General features: G+C 49.3%; 2 protein-coding genes across 2 annotated transcripts in view; both read left to right on the top strand.

The window, feature by feature from the left end:
- Positions 1 to 6,274: 6,274 nt before the first annotated feature.
- On the top strand, positions 6,275 to 17,053 carry PRRT4 (proline rich transmembrane protein 4). Its single transcript, XM_036909102.2, has 5 exons — positions 6,275 to 6,578; positions 7,780 to 8,504; positions 8,589 to 8,693; positions 8,991 to 9,110; positions 13,974 to 17,053. Exons 2-5 carry the CDS (start codon positions 7,853 to 7,855, stop codon positions 15,800 to 15,802), a joined length of 2,706 nt encoding a protein of 901 aa, XP_036764997.1. The 5' UTR covers positions 6,275 to 6,578; positions 7,780 to 7,852; the 3' UTR covers positions 15,803 to 17,053.
- A 3,492-nt stretch (positions 17,054 to 20,545) lies between these two features.
- Positions 20,546 to 26,405, top strand: part of RBM28 (RNA binding motif protein 28) — a 33,487-nt gene continuing 27,627 nt past the window's right edge. Inside the window, exon 1 of the mRNA XM_036909103.2 lies at positions 20,546 to 20,807. Coding sequence (XP_036764998.2) covers positions 20,690 to 20,807 — 118 coding nt within the window. The 5' untranslated portion in view covers positions 20,546 to 20,689. The remainder of the gene's footprint in view (positions 20,808 to 26,405) is intronic.

Genomic DNA, 26,405 nt, shown 5'->3' with positions numbered 1-26,405 from the left:
CTCTGCTCTAAGCAGGGTATGTTTTTTTTCACGGGGACATGAGAACCAGGACGCTTTTCCCTGGGGCCTACTTTGCCCTATAAAGCTTAAACAGATCATCCTCGCAGATGGCATCACAGCTCTTACCAGCTACAACCTCTTTCCCTCTACCTTCTGGCTGGGGCACATCTCGTAGCTTGGCTCCTGATACAAAGCTTCCTCTCCTAGTCACTTTCATCTTACTTGTCCCCACCCGCCTCCTACCCCTATCTCCCACCAGTTTCTTCTGTTCACTGCCCCCAAATTTCTCCACTTCCTCCTTCCCCCCATCAGTTTTGTTTGTTGCTCCTGGAAGTATAACACCTTAGTAATGTAGTAGCAAACACTTTCATAGTATTTCTATGTGCCATTTCTATGTGTTCAAAGCACTTTGTATATATTAACTCACTTAGTGGTCACAGTAACTCTATGCAGGAAGGGCTATTGTTATTCCTGTTCCACAAACGGGGAAGCTGATACACTGGAAAACAATAAGGTTGAGTTAAATCTAAGGACTGCAGAAACAAAGTGATAGAGACCCACAAATAGACATTTGGGAACAGCTGTCCATGTCAAAAGATTAAAACACTCTTCTTCTTTATTTTAATTACAAAGTAATGTGTGGACAGACCTCCTGACCTTTGCCCTATCCACCCTAATCCCCAAAAGCTAAGATACAAAGATGGGTTTCTGTATAGCAAAGGACGCCATCAGTAGAACAAAAAGGCATCCTACAATATGGGAGAATATATTAATAAATGATATATCTAATAAGGGGTTGACATCCAAAATACATAAGGAGCTCATGTGCCTCAACAACCAAAAAGTAAATAATCTGATTAAAAAATGGGCAGAGGATCTGAACAGACACTTCTCCAAAGAAGAAATTGAGATGGCCAACAGGCACATGAAAAGATGCTCCACATCGCTAATCATCAGAGAAATGCAAATAAAAACCACAATAAGATACCACCTCACACCAGTTAGGCTGGCCAACATCCAAAAGACAAAAAACAACAAATGCTGGTGAGAATGTGGGGAAAGGGGAACCCTCCTACACTGCTAGTGGGAATGTAAATTAGTTCAACCATTGTCGAAAGCAGTATGGAGGTTCCTCAAAAAACTAAAAATAGAAATACCATTTGACCCAGAAATTCCACTTCTAGGAATTTACCCTGAGAATGCAAGATCCCAGATTCAAAAAGACAGATGCACCCCTATGTTTGTTGCAGCACTATTTACAATAGCGAAGACATGGAAGCAACCTAAGTGTCCATCAGTAGATGAATGGGTAAAGAAGATGTAGTACATATGCACAATGGAATATTATTCAGCCATAAGAAGAAAACAAATCCTGCTATTTGCAACAACACAGATGGAGTTAGAGGGTATTATGCTCAGAGAAATAAGCCAGGCGGAGAAAGACAAGTGCCAAATGATTTCACTCATTTGTGGAGTATAACGATGAAGCAAAACTGAAGGAAACAAAACAGCAGCAGACTCCAAGGGACTAGTGGTTACCAAAGGGAAGGGGTTGGGGAGGAAAGGTGGGGAGGGAGGGAGAAGGGGATTAAGGGGCTAATATTATGATTAACACACATAATATAGGGGGGGTCAGAGGGAAGGCAGTATAGCACAGAGAAGACAAGTAGTGACTCCATAGCATCTTACTATGCTGATGGACCGTGACTGTAATGGGGTATGTGGTGGGAACTTGATAAAGGGGGGAATCTAGTAACCACAATGTAGCTCATGTGATTGTATATTAATGACACCATAATAATAATAATAATAAAAAGATACAAAGAGGAAACGCAGGACTCACTGGAGGGACCCTCTGCCAGCCTGCCCCAACTCCCCATCCCTAGCAGAAGGAGGGGAGAGGGATGGGGACCAGAGCAGGCAGAGCTCCTTGGCCCCCATCTCTAGTCCTCAAGGCTCCTTCCCTCACCACTCTGCCTCTCCTTCACCCCCATTTTTCTTCCCTGTTGGAGAGAACAGCCCATCACCTGTGGGCACTGGCCTTCTGGGTGCTGGGAAGGTGTTCTCACCTCTTGGGAGGGGAAAGCCCACAGAGCTTTTGTTTAGTGATTTCATCATGTAAGTGTATCCCTAAGCAATGCTGAGAAGCAAGAATCACCCAAACTGTGAAAGGCAGGGACAATCTTGTACTAGAAGAAGACTTCTGCAAGGAGAGAAGCCCATCAGTCTTGGTGTGGCTTTGACTTCTATGAGAATTTACAAGAACCTTTCCTGGGAATGCCAGGGAACAAAGTGATGAGGGAGTCCTAGGAAGCAGCTCACCGCCGTGAGGACCTTGGGCCTTAGGCATCTGGATGGGATATGGTCAGAGGCAGTGGGCTGTTTTCTGCTTTCTGCTTTTGAGCTCAGTCCTATCTCCTCTGAGGAGCAGGTCAAAGTGTTCACTTCCTGAGCAGGCAGGGGCATGGAGGGGAGAACAGTAGCCTCATTGCACTTGGTCAAGACAAGGCAGGTATAAATAAGAATTGGGGCAGACTCACCCAGGTAATTCCGACCTGAGGTTCCAAAGATGATATACTGGCATCAAGGATCTTGGTGAGGACAGCTGTCAAGGGTTGCCTGAGTTAGTCAGTCACCTGGCTTCTGTTTCCTTGGCTTTCTTTTTGGTTTTGGTAGAGCACCTTTCTCTCCTAGTTATTCCAGAAACATTTTGAAATCTTGTATGTCTTAAAATGTATATGTTCTTTTTACTTGATTGATAGCTTGAATGGGTATAAATACTAGGTTGAAAGTAAATTTTCTTCAACGTTTTGCATGCATTGCTTTTAACTTCTAGTGCTGCTGTTGAGAAATCCAAAGTCTTTCTGATATCTAATCCTTTATACATTATTTTTTTCTTCTTTCTATAAGTTTCTAGACTCTTTTTTTTAATTTGCCTTGATGTGGGTTTCTTTTCTTTTTATTTATTTTATTAAGGTATCATTGATATAGGTTTCTTTTCTTTTTTAAAGCATTTTTTATTGAAATATAGTTGATAAACAATATTATATTAATTTCATTGTGTGAGTTTATTTCATCCACATTTCTGGGTCTTAGTGGACCAACCCTTATGATCTGGCAACTCATGTCCTGATGTGGAAAATTTCCTTAAGTTAGTTTATTGATGATTTCCTCCCTTCCCTTTTCCTCTGTTTTCTCATTTGTTTGTTTGGATTTGTTTTTGGTTTTTCTCTTTGGAACTAATATTATTCTGATGTTGAACTCTTGGAATTGTCCTCTGATGTTCTTATCTTTTCTCTCCCGTATATTTGCTTTACTTACTAGGGTGATGTAGTCAACTTCATTGTCCTCTCTTTCTATTGAGATTTTTGTTTCTGCTGCCATGATTTTATTTTTTCAAGACATAGTGGTTGCTGTTACTTTCGTCTACGTGTTCCTTTGTATAGTAGTATCTTGTTCTTGTTTTGTGGATGCAGTGTCATCTCTTACTTTTCTAAAGATACTACCATTGCTCTTTTCATCACTTTCTTCTCTGCATAACCTGTTTCCTCTACATTACTTTTTCTGATTGTTTGTTCAGTCTCTCTCTTTTCTGCATTAGGACGTTTCCTGGATGTCTGATAATCCTTGGCTGTGATTAAGGCTGTGGGAGGTGGGAGGGAGGTGGGAACTTTGAACTCACAAGTTGGGTTTGCCATTGTAGGGGAATCTAGCTGGGTTGTTTTGTGGGAACCCCCATGTCAGTATCTTTAAGTCTTTCCTCTCGGGCTGGTGAAGTATCACAGAGTAGAGTCTTCCAGTTTCCTGCTTAGAGGACAAAGGTCCTGCTCCCAGAACTTTGGGAGCCCAATAGTGGGAGAAGGCTCAGGGTCCCTGCACGCAGCATTCCATACAACATGGTCACTTAATTCCCTTGTTTTCAGAATTTTCAGTATGGTATCTCTGTTCACAGCTGTGCTCAAAGCTGTGCTCAAAGCTTCTGCAATCCAGATATCCTCATCTTACCTTCCTCAGAGGAAAATCTCCTAGACTTTGGCTGCAATGGGGGAGGGCTTTTGTCCAGTGGCTTGAAGTTAGGGAAGAGATTTAAGGATGTAACTGCTTTTCATCCTCTTTTTTATTTTAACAACCTCTTCCACAGTTCCAGGGGTACCTTGGATTGCCAATTGCAATGCCTCCTGAGAACTTTGCAGTGTAAATCAAACTGGCTCTCAATTTTCCTCACTGCCAGTTGAGATGCCTTTTTCCACAGGGCTGTTAAGTCAGTAACAGCATGGCTGCCTGCCACCCTGCTTCAAAAATTCTGTAGCTGTTGTCTCTTTTCCCATTCTCTCCATCCTTCTAGGTTTATCTCTTGATTTAAAATTATCTTTATTGAAGTCTTAGTGGGGTTTTGGGAAGGAGTAAAATTAGATGTATTCATCCAATCACATCTTAACCCAGAACTCTTACGTCCCTTTTCAATATATTTTATAAAACACAATTCCTGGGAATAACCCTAGTTGGCCATGGAGGATTACTATTTTAATGTACTGGGGTATGTTTATTTCTGTCTTTCCATTTAGAAGTCTTTAAGTGAACATGATTAGCAGGAAATGAGCCTTTCTATGAGGAGGATTCAAGGAAAATGTCTCTAGCAGGATAACTTTTAACAAATACATGAGAAAAAGCCAGAGGGTAGATCCTAGTATTCAGCCTCCAGGCAGACCCTAAACGACTGGGGTTGGGGGGGAGTTCCATGCTAGAGGAGAGACCCTATAGTGATCCCAGAGGGTGCATCCAGGGAATGCCCTTTGCATTGTTTTGTTTGGGGACCCAGAATAAATCTCTGACTTCATCATTGACATTCCCTGGAGTGGGGCTCAGTTGGTGGCCTGATGTTCGTTCTATGAATCTGGAGAATTCTGTGATAAGAAAATAAATACCGGATGTCTTTCTGAAATGTAACCCATTGCCCATATGGGTCCCAGAATTATTCATTCATTTGTTATTATTCACTCATCTAACATTCACTGACCACCTGCCATGGCAAAGTGCTAGGGTAGCTCTCTTTAGTTGCCCTAGGCAACTCTTTAAGCACCCACCCCAACCTTACAGCACAGCATGGGAGGCGCAGATGGAAAGGTGGTCAGGTTCACATCCAAGGCCATAACATTAATTTTTACTAATTTTTGTAATTTTTATTTCAACATGGCTTGTGATAAGGAATAAATGAGGAGACTCCTGCGGTGCTTGGCATTCAGTCAGATGTCTGGACTTTGAGGGAAAGCTTTATGTGGTGCAGGGAGCATCTTCTATTTTATGTTCTCCTGATACTTTTAAATGCAATCTTTTTGGAGGAACATTTGAAGGGATATAGAAACTCAAGATAACATAAATGAGTCAGTCCTACTTAAATCAGTCACTGCAACAGCATAAGTGCATGAAGTAGCCACCGGGACCACCCTGCCCTTTAGTCATCTTCAACGCCAGGTGTCAGGCTTGGCCTGGACTCTCTCACTTCACTGGTCCCCTCTTGCCCCTTACTGGAAGCAAATTGTAATCCACCTCTCACAAGCTTAGCTCACCATTCTTCCTGGCAGACATTTCTGAAACTCTTAGCATTTTTGAGAAATCCGTTTGAGGAAAAAGAAATGTTACACGAAGATTGACATTTGGCAGGTCACCTGTGAAGTGCAGGCATTCCCATGTGGCAGTACTACTGTTGAAAGCCACCAGGTGGTGGAGAGGGCATCGCAGAGACTGGATTCACAAGAGCTGTGTAATTTGGTGAAAATCTGGCACTTTTCTGAGCCTTAGTTTACCTATCTGTGAAATGGGGACACTCACAGGGTTGTGGTGAGGCGGAAAGAAGAGGTGTAAAGTGCCTGTTACACTTTCATGAATGTGGTGGTTCTTCTTGCCCGGGGTGCCGCCCTGGGACACGCTGCCGTGTGTATGCATGTATGTGTGCGTGTGTGCATTCGCGTGAGCGCGCGGGGATCTGGCCCGCGGGTGGTTCCCGGGGAAGGCGCGCGTGTGGCTGCGCGCGGTGGGCCGCCCTGGGAATGTGTGGCTGCCGGCGCCAGGCTGAGAGCTGGGAGCCCCCGCCCGCCGCGGCTGGTCGGCAGCGCGGGGTGCACGGGCGCGCGTGGGGGAGGCAGGCACAGAGGCGGCGGCGGGCGCTGCGGCCCGGGCGGGGGGCGGCGGCCGGTGCAGAAGGAGGGGGCGAGGGCGGGGCGGGAGCGAGGGCGGGCGGAGCGCGGCAGCCGTGGAGCCCCGGCGCGGGCGGCTCTGCTGGGGAGCGAGGCTCGCAGCCAGGAGGAGGCGCCGCTGGGAGGAAGCGTGTGCCCCGAGCCGGGCCGGGCCGCCCGCCTGGGGACAGCGCTGCGGGCCGTTGTCGGGCCGGGCCAGACCCCGGGCAGCGTGTGGGCGAAGCCGCGGTCGCTGGGACCAGCCGAGGGGGCGTCGGCGCGACCGAGAGAACCGGAGAGACTCCGCGGAGCGTCGCGGGGCTGGCAGCCTGGGCCGCCGCGCCCGCCCCTTCCCGGGGGTCTTGGCAGAGGAGACCCGCCTGCGGGAGGGAGCGAGAGGAGCAGGTCGGCGGGTCTGGGCAGGGGGAGAGAGAGCGTGTGTGTTTGCGTGTGTGTCTGCCAGGGGTGGGTGGGTGTGTAAGGATGTGTGGCGGGGTGACGGTGTGCAATGTGTGCGTACGGAGTGTATGAAGGTGTGTGTAGGGGTGTGTGCGACTGTATACACTGTATGTCTGCGAGGGGTGTGTGTGTGTGTGTGAGAGAGAGAGAGAGAGAGAGAGAGAGAGACAGAGGAGGCTGGGCGCTCACAGAGCTTGGGTCTGAACCCATGTAGGAAGGAGAGGGCACCGCAGAACCAAGTGTGTGTGCGCGCGCAGGGGTGTGTGAAGGGTGAGTGTGTCACGGGTGCTAGATGTGTCTTGTGTGATGTAAGGGGGCTGGGTACACGTGTGTCCCTGGCTCACCCTCCCGTGCCCCCACCAGATGTGTGTGCACAGAGGGGGAAGTTCTGGAGAGGAGTCTACTGCCGCAGCCCCTGGCCCAGCTTGTCTGGCCATCTTCCCTGGGAAGCCAGAGATGGCCAAGCTGCCCCGCCCCCAAATACATCTAGGGTTAAGGGGAAGGGAGCAGGCCAGGCTCCAGGACCCAGGGAGAAGGCTGAAAGGCCAGTCCGGGGCCCCTGCTTTCTCCAGCCAGAGTCAGGCTGCCTTCTCCATCTCGGCCACATCACTCAGCCCTGTGCTCTGCGCCTCCCAGGGCCCTGCGCTCCCAGGGTCTGAGTAGTGAGAGGGCCAACATCTTAGGACTGAGAGTGGGAACAGGTTGAGACTCATCCATGAGGATTCGCTTGTTCATGGTTGTATTACTAGAAGGGTGCTTGGCACATAGTAGGCTTCCATACATATCTGAGGGTGGAAGGGAGGTTAGAAAGAAGAGAGGAACAGAAGGGGTCTGAGTCTGGGAGTCTAAGCCCACTCCCTCTGCTAGTAGTCAAGAATGAGGGCAGCTGGCCACAGTCAGACCCCAGTCCCCCAATTGAGCAGGGAGGGAGGCAGGGGTTTAGAGAGAGGGAGCCTTAGCTGGAAGAGAAGGAAACTGCAGGGGAGAGATTTGTCCTGGGGCCTGAATGGAGGAAGGAGCTGGCAGCTCTCCTTGGGCAGAACCCTTTGCATCCTGCCCCACCACCTGTTTCTTTGGGATTAGAAGCCTCTCTCTGGAGCATCTGATGCCAGACAGCCAGGGCTCACAGGGCCTCTCCTCTCTCCAGGACCTTCGTGCTCAAAAGGTGCTGAAGAACTGAGCCCCCTGCCCACTGAGGCCATCTGAGCCCAGGTGGGGCCATGGCAGGGCATGGCTGTCTGGGGCTGGGGCTGTTCTGTGGGGTCCTGCTTGCTGTTCCTGTGGGCCCCCAGCCTGCCTCCTCCATCCCACGTGTCTCTCTCACTACTTTGACACCACCACCTCAGAGTGAGGCCTCTATGCTGTCTCTCAACCTGGGACTTAACTTCAAATTCCACCTTCGGGGACCTGCTGCTGCCTGGGGGAGCCCTGTCACAGAGACCCAGCCACTGTCTCCTGGGCCCAGCCAGGAGCCGGAGGAAGAGGTGGCTGGTGGGCTGAGGAGTGACCCTCTTTGGGAACTGCTGATGGGCTCCCTCGGGAACTACCCCCCAGAGTGGGGCTCTGCTGAGGGCAGCTCTACTCCTTGGACCTCCTCCCTGCCTCTAGAGTCCACATCCCCCCTCTCTGGGCCCACTGATGGGCCCACTGCTCCCTATCAGCCCAGGATGGGCACTGTGACCTGGGACACTGCTCTGACGACTACAGCACCTCCATCTAGTGCTCCCAGGCCCCACCAGAGCGAGCTGGAGCTGAGATTTGACGTGGCGCTGAGAGCAGGCGTGGCCCCCACACTGGGGCACCGAACACTGCCCCTGCTGCCCAGCCTAAGGGCCAGCCTGGCAGAGATTGCTGGGCGCCTGGGCCCCTTTGGTGAGTGCCTGCCCATCCTGATGAGAGCCCCTGCTGGGCAGCCTGGCAGGTAAGAGGAAGTTTAAACCCAGGCTCCTTTTGCAGGGTTCTTTGGCACCACTCTGTCCCCAGTCCGGAACTTCTCAGGCCTCAGTCCCCCAAGCCCAACTACATCCCCAAGCTCGGACTCTGGAGTTATGGATTCTCTAGGTGAGTTCATTGCAACACATATTTATGAAATACCTTTACATGCCAGGTGCTGTGCTAGGGGCCAAACCAGCACCTCCCTTTCTTCCTGACTCGAAGGGAGGCCTGCATTGCTTCTCCCAGGCCTTGGGACACGGGCCAGTGCTCCCATGGGGAAATGCCCTCTTTGCCATTCTGAGTCTAGTTTGGTCCTTGTAGCTTAATGGCAAGCTCTGGGGAAGGATAGGCTTTTCTCCAAAGCCCCAGAGGCCAAGGCCAGCTGGCAGCATGGCACTCCAACTCCATGTGCTCCCTTTGTAGGGTTATTTGGCACCACCCTCTCCCCACCTCCAAACCCCTTGGAGAAAAAGCTCCCAAGCCCACACCTGTTGGATCCAGCTGCTTCCCCAAGCTCTGTCTCAGTTGTAACAGCATTAATAGGTAAGTGTCCAGTCATTTGAACTTGACATTTATTTAGCTCTTACTATATGCTAGCCACTCACTGGTGTTCTGGGACCATTTTACTTCATTGTCATTATAATCATAATTGCCATTCTCTTCATCATCACCATGGAGGTACATGTTCATGGTATGAGAACAAGTGTTTCTGGGGACAGTCCCACAAAGTTGAGTAATGTTCCTCTGGGAGTTTTGCACTCACAGTGGAGTAGGTTGTAGACAACAGTATCAGGGGCAGACAGACTCAGGAACTCCTTCATGATTTCCATAGCCTCACCTCAGCTCCGCTCTCTGCTCTAGTCTGCCTGGTCTGTCTCCCCACCTGTCACCTCAACCCTGGGGCTCTCCCCTTTACCACCTGATCTGACATGACATGCTGTCAGATATGGGCAGAGCAGGGCCCCTCATTGAGATGTTGAAGAGGACACCTTGAACAGACAGATGCCATCCTTGTTCAAGAGAGCCTTTCAGAACATGCACATAGACAGCGGTGCCTGGCTGGTGGTGCAGAGGAAAGACCAAGGGCTCTGGAATCATGGAACTTGACTTTGAATCCCATTTCACTTACTAACTGGCTGGGTGCTCTTGGGCAGGTTTCTTAATCTCTCTGTGCCTAAATTTTCTCGTATACCTAGAGTTTAATAGTAACACCTATTTTGTTTTGAAGCTTCCAGATAATGTAAGCTCCCAGCTTGAGGCTGGACACAAAGGAGAAGCTCACTAAAAAGTAGCTGTTAGCTTTGCTTCTCCTCTCCCTACATCCCAAATACACTTCCAGACCCTACCTCTCAGACACTACAACCCTCACACCAAGATGTGATGGACAACACATAACCCACAGGGCAGAGGGCACACTGCTCAGGGATACGTTCTGGTAGGTAAGGCCAAGGGGGCCATGGAGAGGGACCTCCAGGCCCAGCTTTGCTCTGCAAAGGGTTTACTGTGGCTATGAATCCTCTTAGCCACCCCACACTAGGAACCAGCTCAGCAGTGGAAGCCACTGCTCTCCCAGCTTCTTCCAGCTCCAGATTTAACACAGGATCTGACTCTCCTCACTGCATTCTTGGGCATGTGGGTGAGAAGGCTGCTGCCCCCTCCTGGTCCAGCCCCGTGTATAGCAGTGGCAGGATCTGCTGTGGTGTAGGGGCCGGGCTCTGTGGCCTCAGGGGAAGGATGCTGGTTGGCAGTCTGTCAACCTTGGTGACAGCGCTGGCCAGGCAGGTTTAATGAGTCTGGACAGTATCAGAGGCAGCCCTACTCACCACCCCTCCCTGCTCCCCCTCCTCCTGATGGCTACAGGAACCCAGCCTCTTCCTGGCTATTCCTTCTGGATAAACCCAGGATGGCTACACACCTCTTGGAGAGAGGGCCAAGGGGCCTTGCTTGAGCCAGCAGCATGTGTAGAGAGTGATGTCAAGCAGTTAGGGGACAAAGGGAGCCTCTCTGTGTCTTCCCTACTTTCTTTCTAACCTTGGTGCAGTTGGCCTTGACCCTAGGGCTTCTATTCCCTTTTCTTAGGTCCCCTTCACCTCTGGACAGAGCTTTTTTTCAGCCAGTACATGCTGGAAGAAGTTGTGTGGGTCATTAACACATTGAAAGACTTTCACACCCACTGTCCTCAGCCCCTGGGCACTCCCCTCTACCCTGGTGGCATCTGATTGGATGGCACCTGTGCCATTTCCAGAGGTTAAATATTTCGATCATCACCCTTACAATGAGTATCAATCCTTTGTGATTCTGGACATGGGGGTGGGAAGACGGAGAGGGCCAGGCCACTGAACAGACTGCAGCTTCTGGCATCCAGAGTAGAAAGTGCCCAGCCCTTTGATCTGGGCAGCTGGTGGATAATCAGGCCTGACTTTTCCATAAATCAAGCCAGCCCCTCTCCCCTACTCCTCCCCACCCAGTTCTGACCTCACTGATTACACTGATATCCTGTCTTATCCCTCAGCCCTAAGGTCAAGAGGGGTCACAAGGCCAAAGTGGGACCACCTCGTAAGGGAGGCCTGCTCAGGAGAGGGACTCCAGGAAGTCACTATCTTCTAGGCCCTTCTGGGTGCAACTGAGAGCTCCTTCTGGGGAAGCCTCGAAAGGGGAGACAGGAAATGATGTCATGTGAACCCTTCAAAGGCAGAAGCTGGGTCTTTGCCTGTCCCCAACCACACATGGCCCAGCACTGGGCACACTGGGCACGCCCTGTCCCCTGCAACCATGCTCCTAGTTCAGAACTTCCTCCTCTGACACCTGAACTGTGCCTGTACTTGCCTATTTTCTGGTTTTTATTCCTCTTCTGGCTTCTTAGGAATGTTGAAATTTGCTCTTCTTTGCGGTAGTGTTTTGGGACGGAGGTGAGAGACGGGGTTTCCTGAGGCCCTAGGTGAGAAGTAGAGCGGGATAGAGGGTGAGGTGGTACAGACCTCAGAGAGCTGCACTTGGCTGTAAAGGAGCAAGGAGGAGGGCCTAAGGCGCCACAGGCCGTGGGGCTTCTAGGCAGAGTCTCTCTGCCTCTCCGCAGAGCCCACCCAAGCCAAGGAAGGGTCAAGCAAGCTCATCCACTTGGAGGAAGTGGGCTGGGAAAGGGCATCTGAGAGGACCAACAAATGGGTGGGGGGGTGGATAATATTTAACATATCGAAATGCTAATGTCAGACTGATGTCCACCCCTGATCATACGAATGGTTCCTCATTTAGCTCATGGCTGTGTCCATTAAGGGTTCCGGGATGGTCAGTCCATCCAAACGGTGTTCTTTAAACAGGGTTCACAAAGTGAGACAATGTGTTTATGTTTATTTATCTGACTAATTGTTGCCTTTCTAAGCAAGTTTAGGATGTGCTAAGAGAGGACAGCCTTTTGTTAGTTAAATCAAGAACTAGCTTGAGGTCAGAAATAGTCACTCACACAAACACAAACGAATGATCGATGGGTGATAAACATTAGCGGATAATGATGATGCCAACAACAATCATATGTTGAATGCTTGTTCTACACAGGCATTCTAAAGAGCTCTGGACACATTGTTCTTCATTGTTATGAGTATCCTCATAACAACCCTATATAGTAGGTACTCTTCTCCATTTCAGACTTGAGGAATGTCATGGAATCGGGGCCAGGGCACATGCTGCCCTTTACAGTAGGCAGTGATCTGTGTACATTTAAATTTTGGGCTGCTCCCTCTTTGCCCTCCCCAGTTGTCTGATTCTGTCTTCCCCTACTTTCTCTCCAGAGCTGCTTTCTGCCCCTACACTCTTTTTCCTTGTTATCAGGACTGCTCTGTTTTGCATGTTCTTGGCATGAACTGGTACTTGCCTGATGTTGGGGTGCTCATGGGGTCTTGCTATGTTATCCAGGTGAGGCATGGCTAGGACAGGATGGGGCAGTTGGGAGTCTGGTTGTCAGGAGACCCTCCCCTCCTCATTCTATTCCTGCCTCCTTTGCACCTCCCATCCCCATCCTTCACCAACATCTTTCTTCCTCGCCTCCAGCTGCAGTTCTGCTGAGCCTGCTCGGTGGGGTAGGGAGAGGTTCAGCCTGAAGCATCTACTCTTGTTGCCCAGTCATGGGGAGAATCCTTGGTCTAAGTCTTCCTAACTCCTCTCTTGCTCCAGGAGGGTAGAATTAGGAATTGAACTCCTCACCCTCTCTTACTTGGCTTTCCTTTCCCCAGGGAATGTGGAAAGGATGTCAGAGCACAGGATGGGGCTGGGGGCCTGAGTTAGCAAACCCCAGAGCACCTGAGGAGCTCACTCACTAAGACGGTGTTTTATCTCACTATGATCTCCCCAGTTGTTCCTTTCTGGGAGTTCAAGGGTAGCCTCAAGACCCAGGGGAGTCCATCTCAACGTCACCTTCTATAAAATGGGGTGAGAACCAAAGGAGCGCCTATATTAGTGCCTTTGACCAATGGCTTTGTGGTTGAGTCAGGAATGGGGAGCACAGCCATGGGTAGGCTGCAGGTTGGGGGTGTAGTGGGCAAGAGGCCAGTGAATAGGAAAGGTTGTGTTCTCCTCAGAGTGCTGGGGAAAGAGTATCTTACTTCCCTGCTGCTGCTGCTGCTGCTGCTGTGTGTGTGTGTGTGTGTATGTGTGTGTGTGTGTAGGGGCTTTTCCTGAAGAGACAGGGAGTTGGGGGAAGCAGTTGAAAAAGGGCAAGGGAAGCTTCTCCCAGCACCAAAGTGGAAGTTGGGGATCAGGAGTACAGAATGAGAGATAAGCAAACTAGTATTATGAAGAGGCTCTAGAATTGTGGAAAGGAGCTCTGATTCCAGATCTGGTGCTCAGATCTGGATTCTAGCGGAAGCTCTGCCAATTTGTGACCTTGGACAAGTCACTTTAGCTCTCTGCAAAGCCTCAGTATCTTCTTCTGGCAAATAAGAGGATCCATTTATTCTACTAGTATCTGCCGTGTGCCAACTCTCTACCAGGCACCATTTTAGGCTTGGGGATTCAGATGGGAGCAAAGCAAACAGATACCCTTGTTTTTATGAGGCTTCCTCTCTGGTGGGAGGATTGAACTAGAGGGGACTTGTACAGTTCCTTCCAGTTGTAAAATTCTGTGATGTCATAAGAAAAACCCTTTTCAGTGGAATCACACAGTTATGAAGGGAAATGAACAAAGCAGGGAGCTGGGGGTGGGATGGGATGGGTGATGGGATGAAAGCAAAACTACTGTGTAAGGAGTTTAATGGGGGAGGGGAAAGTGAGGGACTGAGGGGTTGGGTGAGCCCATATTTAAGACAGGTGTTTCCTGGACGCTAAGGACACTGGCATACAGGCTACCGGCTGTGGTGGGTGGGGGTGAGTAGAGAGGTTGCACAATTGCCTCTAACAAATGTTCTTTGCCCACAGACCACCCCAGCATTCCCACCTCTGTTTCAGATGACCCCTCTCCTGCCAGTATTGGGAACCCTTCGGTGCAACCAGAGTGTGGGCCAGGGTCCTGCAGCATCGGAGAGTTGCCTGAACGTGAGGGGCAGCCTCCTGTGGCCCCACTGCCCCTCTTCTTCCTGACCCTAGAGGCCGACTGGGCAGAGGCCAGGGCTCGCTGGGGGCTGGCCTGGGAGGCCCATGTGTACGGGGTAGGCACGCTCTTCGGTCTGGTGGCCCTGCTGGCGCTGTTGGCTCTGGCCCTCTTGCCCTGGCGCTGCCCACCCGGTGCCTCCTGCCTGGCGCTGCTGGACCTGCTCCTGTTCTCTGCAGGGACCACGCGGGCCTTCCCTCTCTTCTACGACGCCTATGGGCACCGCGACCGGCTGCCCGTGCTAGCCTGGCTGCTGCTTCAGGACCTTCCGCTGCCCTGCCTGGCCGCTGGCCTGGGACTGGCCTGCCTGCTGCTGGCCCGGCCGCGCCCGCAGCGGTGTCCCGCCGGGCTGGCCGCGCTGCTGCTCCTGGGGCTGGGGCTGGCTGCCGCCGCCGCCCTCGGGAGCGCGGCCCACCGCCCGCTGCGGCCCCTGAGGCTCGCTTCCCGCGGGCTGCACGCCTTCCTCGCCGCCCTCCTGTCCGGTCTCCTGCTGGCGCTCTCCTGCTGGGGGGGTCAGCGGCGGCGGGCTGGAGTGCCCCTGGGAGGGTCCGGCTTCAAGGGCGCCACTCCTCTCCCCCAGGCGCGCAGCCCCTTTGCCCCGAGGGAGTCTTGGCGGCGCGCGGCGCGCACTGCACCCGTGGCGGGCACCTTTGGGCTGCTGAGCGGAGCCCTGCAGGGCTATGAGGTGCTACACGCCCTGGGCTATGGCGGCCAGCCCGGCCTAGAAGGGCCCTGGCCCTGGTGGGCCTTCCAGCTAGGCCTGCGCCTGGGAGAGGTGGGCGTCGCGCTCCCCTTGGCACTGCTGGGCCTTTACCCGGCGCTCTGCAGCCCCCGTGTCCCGCCGCGCTGCTGGGCCAAGCTCTTCCGCTTGTCCCCGGGCCACGCGGCTCCACTGCTGCCCGGCGGCTGGGCCCCCGGGCCCTCGGACAAGGAGCCCCTGGGTGGTGCCATCGCGCGTGGCGATGCGGAGTTACTGCAGCTGTGTGCCCTGGCAGGGCCAGGCCCCGATCTCCTACTCCAGGGAGGCGGCTGCCGGGGCTTCGAAGGCGCGGCGGCCAACACGGCCCCTTCCCCGGCCTCCTCCCCCTGCAGCGATTATACCGTGGACTTCCGCCCGCCCTCCCCAATCAACCTAAGGCGCAGCATAGAGGAAGCCCTCTGCAGCGAGGCCCTGCTCGCGCCCGGCCTCTTCCAGGGCCCCGCGTTCGGGGAAGCCCTGCCTGGGCTCAGCCTCTACGGCACATCCCCTCTGAGGGCGGAGACGGGGTCCCGGCCCAATGGGAGGTCTGAGGAGGCCCCTGGCTTCCCCGCACCCCCAGAACTCCCCCCTCCCGGGGTCTGGCCCGCGGGCAGCAGCGCCTCGTCCAGCTCGCTCTGTGGACTCTCCCGGGACAGCTCGTCCATGCTGCTGTGCTCCAGCCCGGAGAGGCCCCCACGTTGTCCTCTGGTCTGCGTCCTTAGTCCCCCCGGGCCCTCAGGAAGCAGCCCGAGCCTCCCGGCCTCAAGCTCCTACCAGGCCCTGTCCCCACCCTCCCGCGACTCCCCAGAGCCTGCCCCTGAGCTGCAGGCCGAAGAGGCCTCGCTACAGGAGCAATTCCTGGACGCCTGCCGACAGATCGACGAGCTGAGCGTGGGCAGCGACACCATAGACCTGTGACTGAGGCAGCACCCTCGCTGCCCTGCCCATATGCCCCCTTCTGGCGCCTGATCTGCCTGAGACCTACACACTGTAACCCTTCCCCAATCCTGCCTGGCTCAGATACCTCTCCCTGCTTCCTTCCCCATCCAGGGGTCCCTGGGTGGGTGGGTCAGTAGCCAGGCTCTGTTGATTGGGGATTAGTGCCATCTTCTTTGGAGCCCTGGGCACTGATGCCCTCAGCTGCAGTTCTAGGCTGACAAGGGTCCCACTTTCCTTGGCATTCACCAGCAATAAAGCTCCAAGGTGCTCCACTCCTGACCGCCACTCCCCACTCTGGTGCTGAGTAAGAGGGACTGTCCTCAGAAGACCTTGGGATCAGCCTCAGTCCCCATACCTCTGCCATGCCCAGGAATCCCATCCCTGCGTGAGTGAGACTCCCTGTTCTCCGCATAATCCTTCTCCATAGAGAGGTCCATGGCCCGTCTAGGAGACCCTCTAGCAGTTAGGTGGGAAGTGAACACTTTGAGATTTAATTTATCAATAAAATATTTTCAGAGGAGAAGGGTCTGCCTTCTTGGAAAAGCTCAGGAGGCAATGGAGCAGTGGTTCTGTCAGAAATGGTGGAGAAGCAGCCTGTGGGTGGCGTGGGTCCATCCCAAATGCCAGTGACCTTCACTCCTGACTGTAAGAAGTCTTGTCCTGTGCTTGGGATGAGTGAGGGTCCTCAGAGCGACCCCTTGAACACCCTTCTGACTCTCTGGGAGGTGGCTTTTTGGAGATGGACCCAGACCCTGAAAGATGAGGCAGACACTCTACAGTCATTGGTGGAAATGTCTGCATTCCTAGAAGTCTGACTTCAGGTTCTGGGGGACAGATGGCTAGGGCCTGGTTAGTGCTAAAGTCTTTCATGGAACACATGTCAAGGGCTTAATCACCTTGAGCAGGATCCCTAGCAATCTCCCTGCCACATTCCCAGAGGAATTCACAGAGGCCTTTCTGATGCACAGAGGAAACTGCCACCTACCAACAGGGTCTCTTCAAGGTTGAATTCACCACCCCCTTTCCCTTGGGGAACACTCATCTCCCAGAGGTGCAGATCCTTCCTGAAGAAAGCCTGTCCTCCCCAACCCCAGCCCCATCACCTACTGAAGCAGAACTCACAGTGCACATCCATGAATACACCCAGCCAGCAGGCACTCTGTAATCCCTGCCTTGTCCAGAGCATTTGGCTCTGAGTTCTGTAGTGTGCATTTGTCATTTGGCTAAAACGTGCTAAGTTCAGAGTGGTGCTAAAACTGGTCATAGATGAAGTTTGAAAATGAGAATCTGGCAGTGTTTTGGCAGATGTGCTGCACATCCCAGGGAGACTGACGGGGGCATGCATACTAGGCTTGAAGAGGAAAAACAGTAATAGAAGTAGTTCTCCTTCCAACTCTGCCTATCAGTTCTTCGGATGTGAGAAGGGAGGTGAGGAAGCCGACTGGGAAGCAAGCGGGGAGGCAGCGAGAGGGTGGGGTCCTCACCAGACCATGTCCAACACACTAGTGAAGAATTAAAGCACTGCTCTCCCTGCACACTACAATCTGTCCTGGATGAGAGGACTGTCCAGGGCCTGAGACCTTAGAAAGAGGAGGGGGGTCAGTGACATTTGGAGGAGAGTGAGGGTCCTAGTAGCAAAGAGAAGCGGAGGAGGTTGGGTCAGGCACAGCTGAGAGATGGGACTGGAGTGGTTCTGACTGTCTCCTCCATCACCTGGCTCAGCCTGGCTCACAGATTCTTACTGCATCGTCACCCTGGGCTGAGGCCCAGAGAACTGCCAGTCTCCTAATTACAGGCATTTCTCACTGGTGTCCTAGTGCCTGTAGCGGGCCCAGCATTGGAGCTGCTCTGTGTCATGGAGGGAGTGGTTGCCTCTCAGAGAAATCACTCCCTGTCCTCCCTATTCCCTTCCATATGCCTCTGCTCACTCTCAACTCCTCTCTGCCATCTCTTCCTCACCCTAATCCTTGCCAGCTGCGCTCAGTCAGTCATTCACTCTCCCCACCAAGGGGTTCATGTTCACATCTCCTGACAAAGCAGTCCAGGCCCCACATAGCCCCAGTCAGTCTCTGTGTGTGTCTCTCCCTCTCCCTCCCTCCTACCCTCCCTTCAGCTCTCTCTCTCTCTCTCTCTCTCTCACACACACACACACACACATGCACACACACACACAAACACTTTGTCTGGAAGCTTTGAATGGGGTGGGTGAGATGGGGAGCGTGGCAGGGGAATACAGCTTGGTGTTGACCAGCTCCAACACTTTGATTTTCCTTCGCAAGAATTACCTCAGCCTTTAGACTTCATAAGGAGGCCAGGACTTTGGTGAGATAAACTTTCCCTTTTGTCTCATGCCTCAGCCCTTACCCAGAGCAGGTCTCCCAGAGAAGCCCAGGTAGATCCTAATACACCTTTCAGTTCCAATTCTTCCTACTGTATGGAACTGAGGGACAAACTCACCATCATTCATTCAGTCTCCTTAATGAATGAATTTTACTGAATGCTTACAATGCACTAAGTGCTAGAGGTGGGTGAATGAGGTGGACACCAGCCTTGAACTTACGAAGTTCAAGGTCTTCTGGGGAAAGAAGACATTAAAGAGCTAATCATATAAATAATTACAGTAAGTGCAAATAGCTAATTACAGCTGTGAAAAGTGCTAAGAACAAGAAGTATGTGCTATTACAAGAAGGTCTGACTTGCAGGGTGGAGTGGAGCCAGAGGAATGAGGCTTGGGAGAGGCTGGCTGAGCACAGCCTGGATCACTCTTACTTCCTTTCTGGGCTCCTGCACAGTGATGGATGAGGGAGAGACCAGCAGTTTATTTCCCCTGGAAGCCACGTTGCTGGTGTGGTGCAGGGTATGATTCCTGCTATTTAATAAAGAACCCTGCATGTGTTCTGGGTAGATGGATGAGCAAATAATCCTGATGGAAGAACCACGTGGCCTCCCTAATGTGAATGGATAGGAGGGGGTAGGTTTGAGGCCAGGGCTGGGAGACGGAGTTGGGGAGCCAAGTCTGAAACTTGGGAAGTGTAGAAAGAGCCCGCTGCATTGTTACCCTCCTCTAGGGGCACAGAACTCCACACTGTGGATGGTTGCTGCCCCCTGATGGGCACTAGAACACAGTTTCGTTTTGTCCTTTGAAGAAGATTTGGGTCCAAAGTACTTAAAACTTATTGTAGGGGGTGTCCCAAAGGATGGTGGAACAGCCTTCTTAGGCTTCTTTGTCCTGTGCACACTGCAGCCAGGAATGGCAGGACCGCCCCACAGCTAGGGCTCTGTATCTTGCAGTTCAGTCTTTAGTGATGGAATTTCAATTTCGAAGGCTGTGAGAGGGCAGGAGAGGAAGAGGAAAAAGAGGGAGGAATGTGGAATTCCAAGCCAACTTTATTAGAATGACCCATCCCATTTCCTTTTCGCTTTGTCTCTCTTTATCCTGGATAGGATTAACCCCATAGCCTTAAAAATATGTTTTGTATTTCAGCACTTCCTTTCCTGAGTTATGTGTTTAAAAATAACTGTGACATATTCTTTTAAGCATATATTTCTTGGAGCCAGGGCTTCATAAATTTGATTAAGTGTTTTCTCCTGCACCCGCATTACAATCTACTAGTCATCCATCCAAAATGTATAGAAAATGGGGTTTGAGGAGAAAGGGAAACTTACTTTTCACTGTACCTTTTGTCCTTTTTGAATTTTCTACCTGCCATGGCAGGTTATACCATTTAAAAGTAATTATTAAAAAATGTGTTAGGAAACCTTCATAAGATTGTATATCAATGATACCTTAATAAAAAAATTAATTTAAAAATGTGTTAGGCACTTTTTTCAGATGGATATTCTGCAGGGTGCTTCAGTCTTTCACAAAGGTCAGTTCCTGAGCCCACTGGGGTGGCAAATACTCTCTGTGTCTCAGGATCCAGGAGCACCCAGATCTCCTCCTGGCCAGTGAGATCAGCTTTGGGTCTGTCTGATAAGTTGACCTTAGGGAAGACCTTTTCCTGTCTCTGGGAGGATCTGGGTACTAAGTCTGTGTGTATAAGCTTGATGTTACATTTGCTTTGGGTGTGTCTTTACGTGATATTTCATGTGCGTGCTGTGATACATTTGTAAGTTTTTTATCAGTTTCTGTCTACCCCCTCTAGACTATATTCTCCAGGAATCCTGGTGCCCTGTCTTTATTTAGCTCACCAATTTTATCCCTAGTGTCTGGCACCTAGTAGGAATGGATAAATATTTATTGAAAGAATAATTGTGTGTGATCTGTCCCTGTGCGTTCTTTAGCAGCTATATTGCGAATAGGCACAGTTAAGAGTTATCTGCTTTAGTGGGACACATGTCTCATAATCTCTGAGAATATAAGAATTGTTCGAATGATGTGTGTGATGTGCTTGTGTTTCTGCGCCTTGTGGCTGCATTTTTGTCCGCCTATTCTGGGAGTCTGTGCTGGCACTAAAGAAAATGCTTATTAAACATACATTATATGTCAGATCCCGAGTTAGGCCCCGAGCAAAAAAGACTTCTCCTGCCTGCCCTGGTAAATTTGGGAGCGATCTCCCGGAGGTGAGATTATAAGAAAGGGTAACCGGCGATACCTGATTCCCCTACAGTGTGGCCAGAGCCGGGCTTTTGAACTACGAGGTGGAACTCCGCACAAGAAGCTCCGCCCTTGGGCGGTACCATTTTTTTTCATTCCGGAATGTCTTTTCTTCTTAGCAGCACATTGTACTTCGGACCCTTTTGAGTGGCGAGCACTTCCGGAATCTCCCGGGAACTTTGCGTGGTGCGATTTCTAAACCAGCTCTGTGGCTCGCGTGCGGCCACCGGGGTTGCTTGCAACTTCACGCATTTCGGTTTCCCGGCCTCATGGCCGGACTGACCCTGTTTGTGGGCCGCCTCCCGCCCTCGGCCCGCAGTGAGCGGCTGGAGGAGCTGTTCAGTCAGGTGGGGCCGGTGAAGCAGTGCTTCGTGGTGACTGAGAAAGGTAGGGTGCGGTGCGGAGGAGGATTGGGCTGGGGCTCTTGGGAGGGGGTTGGGGGTGAGGACGCCCTCTTAAAATTGAGCGATCTATATAATTCTTTACCCGCCCCTAAGAGAAGGGACTGGGAGTTGAATTTCTTTTCCACACTGACTCTGCTCTAGGTGAGTCCATAGAGGTCCATTTCTTTTTTGGTTGATATGTCTCTTAAGAAACTTTTTTTTTTTTTTAAAATAATTATTTTTTATTGAAGGGTAGTTGACGCACAGTATTACATTACATTAGTTTCAAGTGTACAACACAGTGGTAGAACATTTATATACATAATTCTAGGTTCCAGCTATCACCCTACCAAGCTGTTACAATATATTGACTATATTCCTTATGCTATACATTACATCCCGGTTACTTATTTATTTTACCATTGGAAGTCTGTCCTTTTTTTTTTTTTTTTGTGAGGGCATCTCTCATATTTATTGATCAAATGGTTGTTCACGACAATAAAATTCTGTATAGGGGAGTCAATGCTCAATGCACAATCATTAATCCACCCCAAGCCTAATTTTCGTCAGTCTCCAATCTTCTGAGGCATAACAAACAAGTTCTTACATGGAGAACAAATTCTTACGTAATGAATAAGTTACATAGTGAACCGTACAAGGGCAGTCATCACAGAAACTTTCGGTTTTGCTCATGCATTATGAACTATAAACAGTCAGTTCAAATATGAATACTCATTTGGTTTTTATACTTGATTTATATGTGGATACCACATTTCTCTCTTTATTATTATCATTTTTAATAAAATGCTGAAGTGGTAGGTAGATACAAGATAAAGGTAGAAAACATAGTTTAGTGTTGTAAGAGAGCAAATGTAGATGATCAGGTGTGTGCCTGTAGACTATGTGTTAATCCAAGCTAGACCAGGGCAATAAAACATCCACGTATGCAGAAGATTTCTCTCAGAACGGGGGGGTGAGGTTCTAAGCCTCACCTCTGTTGATCCCCAATTTCTCACCTGATGGCCCCCCTGCGACTGTGCCTGTCTTAGGTTGTTCCTCCCTTGAGGAATCTTACCCGTCTCTGGCTAACCAGTCATCTTCCGGGGCCATACAGGGAAATGTGAAGTTGGTAAGTGAGAGGGAGGCCTTATTGTTTGAAAAGGTTAGCTTTTTAATTCTTTGCATATTTATGCCCTGTGGCTTCTATGCCCAGCATTTGTCTTGAGGTATCTTTACCACTTGGAAGAATTATGATACTCGGTAAATTTGATATGAGGCACGAATTCTATTTAAGGGTTGTAATTAGGAAGGAAGAAGAAAAGCTATAGAAGTAGCAGGCGGAAGAAAACATGGGAAGATTGATTATTTCTTTGACATATCTTCTTGTAGAGTAACTTCAGCATGTATAGGTTTTAAGCTACTACTTAAATTGCGCACACACATTAACATAATAGGAGTATAGTTACATAACCAAAGCATATCTGTAATTACCAGCCATCTGCAGTGAAACCAAGAAAACCAGTTAGGCACCTTAGGCATTTGTGAAAACTTATCTATGATATGGTGGATATTGTCCAACTGAACTTGAACAGTCTGAGAGAAATCAGACAAATTAAAACAACCCATTCCTGGGGACTGTTCACATGCCATATGTTCTTTTAACAATAAATACTTTGTAGTTGTAAGACTTTGGAGCGCTACAATTTGCACTTCTCCAAATTCTTGGTTGAGTTCCAACAGTATAGATCCAGTCCAATTTTGTTGTTTTACTGTATGCACAGGCCAGCTTAGATATCTCCTTCCTCATTCCCATGGCAGGTCCAGGAACTGGTGGGATGAGTGCATCTACAGCTGTAGCAGTGCGTGGATCTTTGTTGGGGTTTTTTAATGATCATCTTCTGGCATGAGTCTTCCAGAGGGTGCAGATGTTGGAAGTTCTTTTTCATATCGTATCTTAGTTCATTTTCGGGGTAGCCCAATTAGGCTTTGATCCTCTGTATAAACACAAACAGACCCTTTGCCTACACTTTTATATGCCCTTTATACCCTTGTGTAGAACTCGTTGGAGGTTACCACACAGGAACTGCCCTTTTTTTTTTTTGCTTTGTTTTTGGTATCACTAATCTACACTTACGTGATGAATATTATGTTTACTAGGCTCTCCCCTATACCAGGTCTCCCCTATAAACCCCTTTACAGTCACTGTCCATCAGCATAGCAAAATGTTGTAGAATCACTACTTGTCTTCTCTGTGTTGTATAGCCCTCCCTTTTCTCCTACCCCCCCATGCATGTTAATCTTAATGCCCCCCTACTTCTCCCCCCCTTATCCCTCCCTACCCACCCATCCTCCCCAGTCCCTTTCCCTTTGGTACCTGTTAGTCCATTCTTGAGTTCTGTGATTCTGCTGCTGTTTTGTTCCTTCAGTTTTTCCTTTGTTCTTATATTCCACAGATAAGTGAAATCATTTGGTATTTCTCTTTCTCCGCTTGGCTTGTTTCACTGAGCATAATACCCTCCAGCTCCATCCATGTTGCTGCAAATGATTGGATTTGCCCTTTTCTTATGGCTGAGTAGTATTCCATTGTGTATATGTACCACATCTTCTTTATCCATTCATCTATTGATGGACATTTAGGTTGCTTCCAATTCTTGGCTATTGTAAATAGTGCTGCAATAAACATAGGGGTGCATCTGTCTTTCTCAAACTTGATTGCTGCATTCTTAGGGTAAATTCCTAGGAGTGGAATTCCTGGGTCAAATGGTAAGTCTGTTTTGAGCATTTTGATGTACCTCCATACTGCTTTCCACAATGGTTGAACTAACTTACATTCCCACCAGCAGTGTAGGAGGGTTCCCCTTTCTCCACAGCCTCGCCAACATTTGTTGTTGTTTGTCTTTTGGATGGCAGCCATCCTTACTGGTGTGAGGTGATACCTCATTGTAGTTTTAATTTGCATTTCTCTGATAATTAGCGATGTGGAGCATCTTTTCATGTGTCTGTTGGCCATCTGTATTTCTTTTTTGGAGAACTGTCTGTTCAGTTCCTCTGCCCATTTTTTAATTGGGTTATTTGTTTTTTGTTTGTTGAGGCGTGTGAGCTCTTTATATATTCTGGACGTCAAGCCTTTATCGGATGTGTCATTTTCAAATATATTCTCCCATACTGTAGGGATCCTTCTTGTTCTATTGATGGTGTCTTTTGCTGTACAGAAGCTTTTCAGCTTAATATAGTCCCACTTACTCATTTTTGCTGTTGTTTTCCTTGCCCGGGGAGATATGTTCAAGAAGAGGTCACTCATGTTTATGTCTAAGAGGTTTGTGCCTATGTTTTCTTCCAAGAGTTTAATGGTTTCATGGCTTACATTCAGGTCTTTGATCCATTTTGAGTTTACTTTTGTATATGGCGTTAGACAATGGTCCAGTTTCATTCCATAGAGGTCCATTTCTGAGGGTCCAAGGGTTACCTTAACGTTATATAGCGCTTTCCGTTTGTTATGCGCCCTCCCGTATAAGATCTTATTTGGTAACAATGAAAATAGCAAACTTTTAATGAAACATCAGTAAAACTTACTGAGAGTCAACTGATTGCCAGGTAGAGTGCGGAGTTGCACACGTATTATCTCATTTAGTTTTCTCAGCAATGCTGTTGGGTGGAGAATCTTAACCCCATTTTATAGACAGGGAATCGGGGGCTTAGGGAAATTGTAACTTTAGCTAAAGTTGGTACAGCCAGTAAGTAGTGGACCCAGAATTTGATCACCAGACCCGGAGCTCTTAACCAATATGTTATTCACTCAGTTACTTATTCAGTAAATATTTGTTGAATGCCTGCTATGTGCCAGGCATTGTTGTAGGTCCTGGGGATACATCAGTGCACAAAACCAAACCAAAAACCTTGCTCTTTTGTCTTCAAGATGGCAAAGGTGGCCAGTAAACAAATAATCAAAATATATAGTATAGTGGTGGTGAAATGCTAAGGAGAAAAATAAATCAGGGAAGAAAGATAGGGAGCCGGGTGAGGGAGGGTATAGAGGGGTGAAGAGCGGCAGTTACAGGATAGCTGGGGAAGGAAGGCCTGACTGAGGTGAGAGAGTGAACATGGGTCTCTCAGGGGGAGGAGCAGACTAGGCAGCGGAAAAAGCAAGTTCAAGGATGCTGATGAGGCCTGTGCTTGGCATATTGGGGGAGTAGCAAAGAGAGTAGGGTGACTGGAGTGAAGTGAGTTCAGGGAAGAGAATTCAGAGATGAGCTCTAGGGTACCTAATCATATAGGACCTTATAGGCCATTGCAAGGACTTTGGCTTTTACCCTGAGATAGGAAACTACTAGTTTTGAGCAGGGAGCAGTAAGTATGATCAGGCTTACATTCTGTAAGATTCTGTCAGTCTGCCATGTTGAGAATAGGACAGAAGCAGGGAGACCAGTTAGTAGGCTGGTCTAAGTGTTGGACCAGGATGGTAGCAGTGGAATTGATAAAATGTGACTGGAATATGGATATTTTTGAAGGCAGAGTTGAGAGGATTTGTTGATGGATCATATGTGAGGTATGAGAAAAAGAGGGGTCAGGAGTCAAGTTTGACTCCAGGGGTTTTTGGCTTGAGCCACTGGGGATAGTCACTGACTTGTGGATCTGCTATGTGATTCACATTCTCTTTTGTGCCCATCACATCACTATGAGAGAGGGTCAGTGTGTATTAAAATAAGGAAGTACTGTAAGGGTTTCAATTGTAGAAACAGTCCTTTCTCTTACCTAGTTTTCAAGGGACACTTGAGAGAGACACCTGATGTTACCCAGAACATACATTTAATGTCCTTCTAAGTCATTAGGCTGTCTCTGTAGGTGGCTGCCTGTGCCTTTCAGCAGAACAACTGGTGCAAGCTGTCATTGGTCGACTCCTCTTTCCCCCCATGGTATCTGAGTATGTGAATAGGCAGCCTAGCAGTGTGCTAATAATCACTCCATTCTTAGCTTCTATTTTGTAAGTCACAGAGGTGAGAGTTAGGATTGTTGACATGTCTCTGATTGCTACATAAGCCATGGAACCTGCCTGGTTCTTTGTCATTTTAAGTATAGCTGTGGGTGAATGAGAGAATGAGAGTGTTATGTAGTGGTGCATATCATAGTCCATCAGTAGGTCTTGAGTGGGTTGTGACTAGGTTTTTTTTTAATGAAATAGAATAGAAATAGAAAATGGTAAAGAATAAAACATTTGTAAAACTTTTTTTCTGTTTTTTAATAAAGAATATATATGTGTACTGGGTTCCACTATAAGTTATATCCATTACTGTGGGTTGTTAAAACAATTTGAGAAACATGAAATGCTATACAGTTGTGTTCCAGTGAACAAGCCATTGAGTGGGAATTCTCCTTTGGGTCCTCAGAATACAGTCTGTGTGTAACTTTACCTCGTACCTTGTGTATGTGGTCTAAATCTTTTTAAAAAGCTCTTATTCCCTTAAAAAAAATCCAACAATTACTCCCCTGTTCTGTCTGTATAACCAAAATGTATTGGGAAGAGTGTTGCACTTAGTGGGATGAGAGGGAGAGGGTACAGGATGAGGTCTTACTCAGTTCTGTTGACTTGGGCATGCCACTTAAC

Source organism: Manis pentadactyla, chromosome 7, assembly GCF_030020395.1.
Source record: "Manis pentadactyla isolate mManPen7 chromosome 7, mManPen7.hap1, whole genome shotgun sequence".
NCBI lineage: Eukaryota > Metazoa > Chordata > Mammalia > Pholidota > Manidae > Manis > Manis pentadactyla.
Note: the sequence above shows the minus strand (reverse complement) of the source record. Positions and strands in the feature narration are given on the sequence as shown.

Coding starts and splice junctions, on each gene's coding strand:
- PRRT4 (XM_036909102.2), top strand. CDS start 7,853: ATGGCAGGGCATGGCTGTCTGGGGCTGGGGCTGTTCTGTGGGGTCCTG. Junction 8,694..8,990: donor TGGAGTTATGGATTCTCTAG/GTGAGTTCATTG, acceptor CTCCCTTTGTAG/GGTTATTTGGCACCACCCTC. Junction 9,111..13,973: donor AGTTGTAACAGCATTAATAG/GTAAGTGTCCAG, acceptor CTTTGCCCACAG/ACCACCCCAGCATTCCCACC.